A 12,042-nucleotide genomic window follows, 5' to 3' on the forward strand; every position below is an offset into this window, starting at 1 on the left:
AAAGACTAAATGTCTTCCCTGTAAGATGTAATGGGATGTCTGCTCTTCCCACTCTTTTTAAACATTGTACTGGAGGTCCTACTCAGTGTTAACAGGCAAGAAAAAGAATTAGGAAGGCATACAGACTGGAAAGAAAGAACTACCTTTGTGGAGGACATCATCTTCTGTATAGAAAGTCTTAAATAATCTAAAAAAGTGAGAAGTAAAAAATCTGACAAGTACACGTTCCATACAAACTAAGTCAACTGAACATTTGGCAAGTGAAATTACAGAAGAAAACAGTACCATTTATGATATTATCAAAAACCATCATATACCTAGAAATAAATCTAACAAAATGCATAGAAGATTTGCACAGTGTAAGCTACAAAACACAGCTGAGAAAGTCAGACTTAAATAAATGGATATACACCAAGACCCAATATTGTTAAGATGTCAATTCTCCCCAGTTCTCCATATAATGATCCATCCATTCACTCATTCATTCATTGTAAAAGTAAACTCTACCCCCAACGTGGGGCTCAAACTCACGACCCCAAGGTCAGGAGTCGTATGCTCCACCGACTGAGCCCGCCAGGCGCCCCTAAGATCAACTAATTTTTGACAAAGGTGCCAAGGTAATTCGAAAGAGGAAAGATTGTCTTTTAAATAAATGGTGGTAGAATATGTAGACATTCATGTCTGCATAGAAAACAACAGACTTTTTTTTTTTTTTTAAGATTTTATTTCTTCATTTGAGAGCAAGCGAGCACAAGAGGGGGTAGGGTCAGAGGGAGGGAGAAGCAGACTCCCCACTGAGCAGGGAGCCTGGTGTGGGACTCGATCCCAGGACTCTGGGATCATGACCCGAGCCAAAGGCAGTTGCTTAACCAACTGAGCCACCTAGGCGCCCCAAAACAACAGACTTTTATTGTTACTTCACAACACATACAAAAATAAACTTAAAAACGGATAATAAAGCTAAAATGTAAAACCTAAACTATAAAATTTCTAGAAAACAAACAGCAGAAAACCTCGAGTTAGGCCAAGACTTCTCAGGACACAGAAACTACAAATCATAAAAGAAAAAAGTTGATAACTGAACTTCATTAAGTTAAAATGTCTTCTCATCAAAAGGCACTGTTAGGAAAATGAAAAGGCAAGCCAAAAGAAGGGAAAAGATTCTTGTAAAACACACTCCTGATAAAGGGCTTGTATCCCGAAATGTAAGGAACTCACACCAGTAAATAATGAGAAAACAGTGCAGTCAAAAAAGGGCAAGAGATGGGGCGCCTGGGTGGGCTCAGTCGTTAAGCGTCTGCCTTCGGCTCAGGTCCTAATCCCAGGGTCCGGGGATCTAGCCCCACATTGGGCTCCCTGCTCCGTGGGAGGCCTGCTTCTCCCTCTGCCCCTCTCCCTGCTTGTGTTCCCTCTCTTGCTGTCTCATTCTCTGTCAAATGAATACAATCTTTAAAAAAAAAAAAAGGCAAGAGACACAAACGTGATACTTCAGCAAATAACAGATGGGCGGCAAGTAAGCTCGTGAACACACGCTCAGCACCTCGGTCATTAGGAAGCTGCAAATTACAACCTCGATAAGACACCACCTATTAAATGGCTAAAATTTGAAAAACTGACATACAGGGGCACCTGGGTGGCTCAGTCGTTAAGCGTCTGCCTTGGGCTCAGGACATGATCCCAGAGTCCTGGGACTGAGTCCCGCATCAGGCTCCCTGCTCAGTGGGGAGTCTGCTTCTCTCTCTCCCTCTGCCCGTGCTTGTGCTCTGTCAAATAAATAAAATCTTAAAAAACAAACAAAAAACTGACATACAAAATGCTAGTGAGGATATGAAGCAATGAGAGCTCCCGAACAGTGCTAGTGGGAACTTAAAAATGGCACAGCTACTTTGAAAACCAGTTTGGCTGTTTATTCTCTCTCTCTCTCTCTCTCTCTCACTCACACACACACACACACACACCCCAACTAAACATATACTTACAACTTAGCAAACTGACTCCTAGATATTAACCCACAAGAAATGAGGACCTATGTCCACACAGATACAGGAAGGTTTACAGCAGCTTTATTACTAATTACCCCAAACTGGAAAAACTCACACATCAACAGGTGAATGGATAAACAAAGTACGGCACTTCCAGGCAATGGGCTACTTTCCAGCAACGAAACGGGACTCTGATATATCAACAACATGGGTGGCTCTCAAAAACATCATGCTAAGTGAAAAAGAGCCAGACGCAAGAAGCTCTGTGCTCTGTGGTCACACTTACGTGACGGTTGGGCAAAGGCTCAATCTGTAGGGTCAGAATCAGATCAGTGGCCGCCAGGAGGCGGGGAAAGGGGACTGACTCTAATGGGACAAGGCAAAACATGCTGGCACTGTGACATCTAACAGCGTAAATAAAAAGGTGCGTTTTTACTGTATATAATTTAAATCTCAGTAAACCTCAATACAAATCTGATGATACTTAAAAAGATAATCTGTGACAGCAATAAAAAGTATCGGGGCACCTGGGTGGCTCAGTCGGTTAAGTGTCCGACTCTTGGTTTTGGCTCAGGACGTGATCTCAGGGTCGTGAGATCGAGCCCCATTCAGCGTGGAGTCTGCTTAAGATTCTCTCTCTTCCTTTCCTTCTGCCCCTCCCCCCTCTCAAAAAATTATATATATATATCAGAGATTTATTTTTTTTAAGATTTTATTTATTTATTTGAGAGAAAGGCAGGCAGAGGGAGAAGGAGACTCCCCACTGAGCAGGGAGCCTGATGTGGGGCTCAATCCCAGGACTATGGGATCATGACCTGAGCCGAAGGCAGACACTTACCCCCCTTAGCCACCCAGGTGCCCCTGTATCAGAGATTTAAAGATGAAAGTACACAAAGGTACATAAGCAAAATGATATAGGTACATGTTCATTTAGGTCAAAATTTTAATGCAAAAAATTGGAAACAACCTAAATATCTTTCATTAGTGAAGTGGTAAAACCCACTGAGAGGCCAAAAATAAACACCTATGACCTCTGCAAGGGTTCCAAGACCAAACAATGGGAAGACCAGTCTCCTCGACAAACAGTCCTGCCACAACCATATGGCCACACGCCAGAGAATGAGACTGGACCCCAACCCCTTCCATAGACAAACATTAGCCCCAAATGGATCAATGACCTAAATTTAAGACCTAAAACTACAAAGCTTTTTTATTAGAAGCAAACACAGAGGTAAATCTTCATGACTTTGGATTTGGCAGTGGATTCTTAGATTTGGCACCCAAAGCAAAAGCAATAGAAGAAAAAATAAGATACACTGGGCTTCATACAAATGAAAGGCTTTGGTACATCAAGAGACATTATCAAGAATGTAAAAAGACAGATTATGGAATGGGGGAAATTATTTGGGAATCATATATTGATTCAATACTCAGAATATATAAAGGACACTTACAACTAAATAACAAAAGACAGCCCAATTTAAAAATGGGCAATGGACCTGGAAATGGGGGAGGTGGGTGGGGGGATGGGGCAACCGGGTGATGGGTATTAAGGAGGGCACATGATGTGATGAGCACTGAGTGTTATATGCAACTGATGAATCACTGAGCACTACATCTGAAACTAATGATGTACTATATGTTGGCTAATTGAATTAAAAAAAAAAAAAGATCTAGAAATGGCCAACAAGCACATGAAGAGGTAATTGACATCGTTGCTTATTAAGGAAAGGCAAATCAAAGCCACAAGACACCACCTCACACCCACAACAATGCCATAAAACAAAACAGTAAACAGCAAGCGCTGGAGGACTTAGGGAGAAATAGGAACCCTCCATCGCTCTATTGGCAGGAATGTAAATGGCGCACGACTACGGAAAACATAGTTCCACATACAATTACCATACGACCCATCAATTCTACTTGTAGGTATATACCCAAAATAAGTGAAAACGAGTACTCAAACAAGGACTTGTTCACAAATGTTCATAACAGCACTATTCATAATAATCAAACGGTAGAAACAACCCAAATGTCCATCAACTGACAAATAAACAAACTGAGGCATACTCATAGAATGGATTATCATTCAGCCATAAAAAGCAATGAAGGACCGATACAAGCTATAACTTGGATGAAACTTGAGAATATTATGCTTAAAGTCCAACAAGATATGAAATGTCAAATATCACATGATTCTTTATATATGGAATATCCAGAACGTGCAAATCCATAGAAGCAAACAACAGATTAGCAGTTCCTGAGGAAGAGGAAAGGGGAGATGGGTGTGATTTTGTAATGGGCATGGGTATTCTTCTAGGGCAATGAAAAAGTTTTAAGAGAGGTGGTGGGCTGGGCGCCTGGATGGCTCAGTCGGTTAAGCGTCTGCCTTCGGCTCAGGTCATGATCCCGGGGTCCTGGGATCGAGCCCCGCATCGGGCTCCCTGCTCAGTGGGAAGCCTGCTTCTCCCTCTCCCTCTGCCCACAGCTCCCTTGCTTGTGTGCTCTGACAAATAAATAAATAAAATCTAAAAAAAAATAAAGAGGTGGTGGGTGCACAACATTGTCCACACTAAATGCCACTGAACTGTACACTTTATTTTTTTTTCAAGATTTTATTTATTTGAGAGAAAGAGAGCACGAGTGGTGGGAAGGGGCAGAGGGGGGGAGAGAGAGAGAGAAGCAGACTCCTCGCTGAGCAGGAAGCCCGACGTGGGGCTCGATCCCAGGACCTGGAGATCATGACCTGAGCTGAAGGCAGACGCTTAACTGACTGAGCCACCCAGGCGTGCCGAACTGTACACTTTAAAATGGTTAACTGTACATGATTTTCACCTAACACAATGAAAAACAAATCCAAGTGAAGCTCCTATGTATTGATATAGGAAGATTACCAAAATAAGTTTCTAAGTGAAGAAAGCCATAGTGTATTAGGTAAGGGAGAATGTATAAATGTCTACCTATTTCCTTGGATTTCATATAAAATTCAAAAGCATTCTGCAAAACACTATTATCTCCTTTTTCTGGCAATGCACATTATTATGGAATGATAAACCTCAAAATCAGGGTAACGATTATCTTTGGGAGGAAGAAAGAGCCAAATGTCATCAGGAAAAGATACACAGGGCTCAAACTCTCTCATTCCTGTTTTATTACTTCGACAAGATCCGATGAGCACGAGACAAAAACAATGACCAATGTGACCAGTGTGGGTGGTGGGTACGTGTACTCATACTACGCTCTATACCTTTTTGTATGCTAGAATTCTAGAAGTGAAGATTAGGAAAAGAACACAGGAAGGAATTTCCCAAATGATAACTATTCTTCATGGGAAGTTTATCATTTTAGTTTCACGCTTTTCCATCTCTGTATACTGTCTAAATTTTCCACAGTAAATGAGGACTCCTGTAATGGGGAGAAGATTAATGAAAGCTACGGATTTCAAAACTCAGCCGACAAATGTAGTCTAACCGTGCACTGGGAGCCATGTCTGTTTCATAGTAGATACGCCCCTCTCTGAGTTGTGGCTGGGCACGTGACTGCCCAGCAGACACTGCCGCTGGAGGGGGCCGTGGGACTAAGTGCTTGCTGACGGAACAGAAATAAGGGTTCTCCCTTTAAAATGGGGCATGTATCCCTGCCCCTCCACTCCCACCTCCCTCACTGAACTGGGGATGTGATCCTGGCAAGCCTGCTTCTAACCAATGCATATGAAACAATCCCATCCCCTAGGATGGTGGAGAAGCAAAATTAAAGAAACTTGGGGCTCTTGATCACTTCACGAAGTCCTGAAACCGACCCGTCCTGTACCACCTGCCTCCTTTGGCCTGTTCATAAGCTTGAACTATCTTACTTGAGCCACTTTATTTTTTTTAATTTAATTATATATATATTTTTAAAGATTTTATTTATTTGACAGAGAGAGACACAGCAAAAGAGGGAACACAAGCAGGGGGAGTGGGAGAGGGAGAAGCAGGCCTCCCGCAGAGCAGGGAGCCCGATGCGGGGCTCGATACCCATGCCACTTTATTTTTGAATCTCTGTTGTCCCAGATTAGTTGGCATCCTAACTAATAATGCCAGGGACAACAGCTTAAGGTTGTGCCTTCCATCTCTGCTACTGGATACCATTTAAGAGCACGGAACTACCCATCTTTTTTTTTTTTTTTTAGATTTTATTTGAGAGAGAGAGCAAGAGTGAGAGAATGAGCATGAGCGGGGAAGGTGGGAGAGGAAGAAGCAGACTCCTCACTGAGCAGGGAGCCCAACGTGGGGCTCGATCCCAGGATCCCGGGATCCCGACACAAGCCAAAGGCAGATGCTTAGCTGACTGAGCCACCCATGTGCCCCACTACCACTCTTTTATAAAGGCAATGTAAGCTCTCTCAATCAACCTAGAAAATAATGCAATACTCGAATGTAAATCCCATTAAGACTTTTCATGAAATATGACAGGCTAATGATTAAATGTTCATACAGAACAGAGGTTCAAAAATAGGTAAGAAAAAGTATCTAAAAAAGGGGAGATTTGCCGTGTATAAAAATATGTATTAGCACATAAGTGGTCAGATAAATGGAACAGAATTCAGAAGCAGATATATGTATGCACATATATGTGTGTATATGTATATACATATATATGGAAGTCATAAAAGAAAAAAAATGAATGAAACTGACAATACAGATTATAACGTCTATGCCCAAACACAGACACATATAAATAGGCCTAACGCCATAAACAAAACAGAATAGCAATAAACTGGCAGAAATTATATAATAAGATATATATAATGAATGATCAGTATACAAGCTATATTTTTAATGCTAATAAATTATTATAAAAATTATCTAATTGAAAGATGGGTAGAGGAACACAAACAGGCAATTTATAGGAGAGGAAATACAACTGGCTAATAAAAATAGATGCTTAATCTTACTAGTTATCAGAGAAACACATATGAAGATGAAATTTCATTTTTCACCCATCAGACTGACCAAGACTTCAGTCTGGCAATATGGAGTGTTGACAGGGGAAAAAGCAGTATTCTGCAACACTATGGAGCTGGAAGGGAAATTAGGTCAGCCACTCTGGAGGACAACGTGGCAGGTCTATTAAAAAAAAAAATTGCACAGACCGCGTGAGCCAACAATTCCACTTCTTGGTATCTACCCTTGAAAAACTCATGCAGACGTGCAGGAAGATACGTAAGAGAGCGTTCACTGGCACAGCACTTAGAATAAAAAAACCACAAGGAACCTAAAATGTTCAATTAACAGAAAAATGGCCAAAGAACCACTCTATGGAAGAAACCCAGCAGATTAAAAGAACAGAGTAGACCTCTACTTAGTAAAAGGGAAAATTCTCCATGAACACAGACCGGAATTAAAAGTTACAAAATGCAGACCTTATGAGAAGCATGTTTACATCTCTCTATTCTGCCACACACACAAAAAAGTTATGTCCCCTTCAACTGGAGATATTTAAGTTCATGATTTTGGTAAAGGGTAAAAACTGTCAGAATTGTACAAATAGGACATTAAAGAAAGGTGAAAAAAATCAGCGCATGTAATCACATTTGGACTGGCTCTTTCCATAGACTCGCGAGTCAAGTGAGCAGTTCAGGGCCGGGCTGAACGGAGCAATCACGCTCAAGACTTTGTTAAAACTACAAGAAAGGAATTGACTGCTCCAATTTTTACTGCTCCCCCATGTTTGATGGCCCGAGGCCAAACGCCAAGGTCAGTTCTGGAAAAGTCGGCCACTTCGTTTCCTGGTACTTAAGTATCCTAATCAAATCACAACTTATTAAAAGTGGCATAACAGCTAATAAAAATGGAGCTAATGCTTCTTTCATTACAAAATAAATCAAGCAAAATAATAAGCACCTGAAATAAGGACCACGTAATAAATTCCAAAGAAGGGTGTTGGAAGGACAGTAATCAACTCATCTTAAAAAGCTGCAAGTATGTGAGATAAAAGTCCAAGTCTGATTAATACACATATGGAAATAAAGTTCAGACTGGTTCTCCCCCAAGGAGATCACATGCGCACATTTTTAGGTGGCTGACGGAAGTGCTGAGCTCAGCTCAGCTGGGGAAAGACGACACAAAGACGGTTTTGGTTGCAGACTGTTGCACTCCGAGCCCCCAATGCATTCTTAGCCATCACTTATGATTTTGAACTGGTTGCTTCTCCTCTTCCATAAGGCAGATGGTCAGGACTTGGATGCACAGCTTCCGAGATGTACTCACACACCAACAGCTCTCCGTAAGTGTTCACGGTACCCCAACACGGCAATAAAACCCCAAGATGACCAACTCCTTCTGTCTCTCCAAATCTCACACAAGCAAACGAAATTTGAGGTCCAAGTCAGCCTGCATTTCGGGGGTGGGGGTCATTTTTGGAATAGTTTCTGGCACTCCACATTATCCTGATGGGGGCACTCCCCTGCTTACTGCTTCGCAGGTGCCAGACCGTGGAAAATTTAGAGCAGGGGGTCCCTGTGAACTTCAAGGAACACGCTACGCAGCACATGGTTGTGTGGGGAATAATCTTCTAAGTCCCCTTCAATAAGAAAAGCCAGTGCTTTCCTTTCCACCAAGAAGTCTGAACACTTTAAAATCTTTCCTAACTCTCTGGGGCAATTCACAGCAAAAACCGATCAGTCAGAAATAGTCTTGTTGGTTTTCAACTTTTTAAAACAGAAAAGGTCTTTTGGGCCACTTCTTCTCGTCCTTCCAAAATGAGGAAGTGCAGAACTAACGCTTCAGAGAGTAACTGTAGTAATGAAACGTCAACGGATTACAGATAAACATTTTAATTGATTAAATATATTATTTTCAAGATCTTTTTGAAATCGCACTTGTACTGTACTAATCAACAGCCAAAGGCAATAAAAAAGTTTAAAACCAAAAAATGTTCTGACATGAGCACATATGACAGGAACCACTGCTGTGTAAAGTGACATACACTGCTCCCGAGAACAATGATATTTTTAGAAGATAATTTACCTTAACATGTGCAAGGACAAATCTGTAATCAAAGGCTGGGAGAAATATATATTAGTGCCTGCTTTTTAAAAGTTTATTTTACATTTTAAATACAGTATTTTCTCATTAAAAAAAAAAAAAAAAAAGCCAAGAAGTGCCTAACCCCATGGTTTCTCTACCATATATACATGAGAGCTGATGGAGAGCCTCAAAGTGTTCTAGACAGAACAGTGTGGACACCTCTGAGCTGGAACTAGTGAATCAAAATTAAAAAACACAAATTAAGCACTGCTTAGGAGAAAATAATCCAGTTTCCGAGTAACCAAAAGAGAAAAGAGTTAGGTATGTACAAAACCAGGTATTAAAAAACAGAAATGCAGCACAAAAACCAACAGCCCCTCGTGTAGTGAACTGTATATAACGCAGCTAATCAATGGAGACCCTCCTACGAGAAGTGATTTATGATTTGAAATTGTAAAAATCTAAGTATTTCAGTAACAACATATAGTAACATTACGTGTGTATTGCCGTCTTTGTTGCTTTCTAGCTATACCACCCCTCCCTTCTGAAAACAAGAATCTCTACACTAGTCGATCACTTACACAAACATGAGGCAATTAATCCATATTTGTTTTCAGTAAGGAAAACAAAAATGTACCTCTTCCCATCTATGAAGACATAATACAGATTAAAGCAATAAAAAAACTTAAGCATGGGCATTTGCATCTCCAATCCTCTCTAGCAAGCAACTCCAAACGGAACTGTGTAGGGTCTGTGCCTAAGTATTAACACACGAAGAGAAAACGGACTGTCTCTGGCAGTCATTCCCACTGACTGCAATGTTACTCCCCACACACCGAATTATATTTGAGTGATTTTATATATTTTAATTCAGTAGGTGCCAATTCGAGTTTATAAAACCCCTACCTATCTGCTTGTGTAGAAAACAGTTTCAATTTGAGGTGCTCTATAAAAGCCCGATCGAGACAAAAAGGAGTTAGTTCTGCTTTGTTACCGGCAGAGTGAGGACCAGAGGAAGAGCAAAAGACTAAGCAGATGCTTGCTAAGACGGATGTCTGAGGTGTTCTAGGTGTCTTGATAGTTCAATTATCAATCAGCTCTGAACATTCTTAAGATTATCTCAGAAAATAATTCTCTGTCATACAACTCTGAACTGAACAGCTGCACTCAAAGCAAAAACAATCTGGGTTGTTCAGAACAAAATCGAATTGAGGCAATCTGTCTATGATCATCTGTGAGGTCTTCAGTTTTTAAGCTTTAAAAATGATGACCTTCATCAAAGTCAGCTGCACCTCACGGAGACTACTGACATGAGGATGTCCCATCAGCGGTCACGGTAACTACGGGCTCTCGTAAGACACATGGAGCAGGCAGCAACGGACTCACCATCGGCCAGGTGGGGTCAACGTGGGGAGGTTTTATTTTGGAGACCCTTAAAGATTTAACACGTAGCTCCTGTAACTTCAGCATCCATTAGTGACTCTGGTGGTCAGCACCCAAGGGCTGGAGGGCTCTGAGGAAGCCCCCGAGCCCCAGAGTATTAATGCTAAAGGGTCTCAAGGGAACCCCGAGTCCAACAAGAGTTCACCAGCCATCAGACCAAAATCCAAGAGGGTAAACACTGACTGCAATGCTCCACAAAAGTCAAAAGAAATTCCAAACTAAATGCTGTCTTCTGCCCAACCCTAGACTCCAGACTCTGTAACAACATCTTTATCTAGTATAATAGACTCTGTAGTAGACTGACTTTGACCTCCACAAAGAGTAGGAGTTGTCGAACTTGAGGAGGTAGACCCCTCTCCCTGGGTATTGGTGGCTGCCGGCATACACTTCTTCGTGACAGTCCCGCCGGTACACAGGCACAATCTCGTCCAGCAAAGGCTTGGCGGCGTGCTTTCTGGATTTCTCTTCACTACTGACGTTTTCTGTGAGACAGAATGGAGACACGTCAGTGAACAGATCCAGGAAAACCACATTTGCATCAAGCACTGCAACCCCATCCTTCCTCTGAGAAACGGATCATCAGGAATTCTCTGAAGCCAGTCTACCATGTACACGCCCGTGAGCACGTCCTGGCTTCGTCTTTCGTTCATTTGTTCGTTCCTGTCTCTGAGCAGCTGCTAGCTGGGGGTGGAAGCAGCCAGCATCTCGCTCTCCCTGGACCACCGCTCCCACTTTGGAGCCCACTCTTCCCTGGGGACACCCACTCGATTCCTCACTCCTCCTGGCAGGCGGAACCTCGCTCGTCTGATCAGCACCGAGGAAAACGATGCTCCTGTCCTCTTCCTCAACAATATGAAAGTTCTCTCTGTTTTAGGAAGGGGAAATCGAGCTTCTGAGGACTATCATGTTCTGTACATCTTAGCTTTGAGAGTAAAATGAGGAAACCACAGCAGAGAGGTAGGTATTCAGAGACACTCTGAAAATCTATTCCTTTCGCTATAGGCCTGTGTCAACCCAGGGATGATCCCAGTGGCAAAAAGTGAGCTCTGATTCTAGGTTTGTCCCAGTTAATAGTTTCTGAACTGTAATGATAGGAGGTTAGGGAAAAAACCCTCTGGAAACCTACAGGAGTGAGAAAATTATGATCCAGCTTAAAATCTCAGTTTCACATATTAAATATAAACAACCTCAGGCAAACAGGTCAGAGAAATATGCAGTGCAAAAGATAAAAGACTTTCGGGTCCATAACATGGCAGAGTGAATTTTGGCAACATTGGTTAACTGCACGGTGACGGTCAGTGGCCACTAACAGGAATTTAAACAAGGCAAGTCTGAGAAACTCTCATGGTCTAGAGGAGCTGAAGGAGACAGGATAACTAAAATGTGGCATCCTGGATGGGATCCTGGAAATTAGATGAAAACTAAGGAAATGTGAATACATACGGACTTCAGCGAATCATAATGTATCTACATCGGTTCGTCACTGATGCTGAACGTACCGCAGTACAAATGGGTGTTAACACAAGGGGGAACTGGGTGTGGAGTACACAGGAACTCTTTGTACTGTCTTTGCAACTTTCTTATAAATCTAAAATTATTCTAAAATA

At 41.9% G+C, this 12,042-nt stretch overlaps 1 protein-coding gene across 4 annotated transcripts in view; it reads right to left on the reverse strand.

Annotated features, from left to right (window-relative positions):
- Nucleotides 1-5,110: 5,110 nt before the first annotated feature.
- Nucleotides 5,111-12,042, reverse strand: part of ACBD3 (acyl-CoA binding domain containing 3) — a 40,476-nt gene continuing 33,544 nt past the window's right edge. For all 4 annotated transcript variants that reach the window (XM_036118067.2, XM_036118068.2, XM_036118064.2 and 1 more), the window contains one exon: nt 5,111-10,917. In XM_036118067.2, the coding sequence (XP_035973960.1) occupies nt 10,706-10,917 (212 nt within the window). In that variant the 3' untranslated portion in view covers nt 5,111-10,705. The remainder of the gene's footprint in view (nt 10,918-12,042) is intronic.

The sequence above is a fragment of the Halichoerus grypus genome, chromosome 7, assembly GCF_964656455.1.
Source record: "Halichoerus grypus chromosome 7, mHalGry1.hap1.1, whole genome shotgun sequence".
In the NCBI taxonomy this organism is placed as follows: Eukaryota; Metazoa; Chordata; class Mammalia; order Carnivora; family Phocidae; genus Halichoerus; species Halichoerus grypus.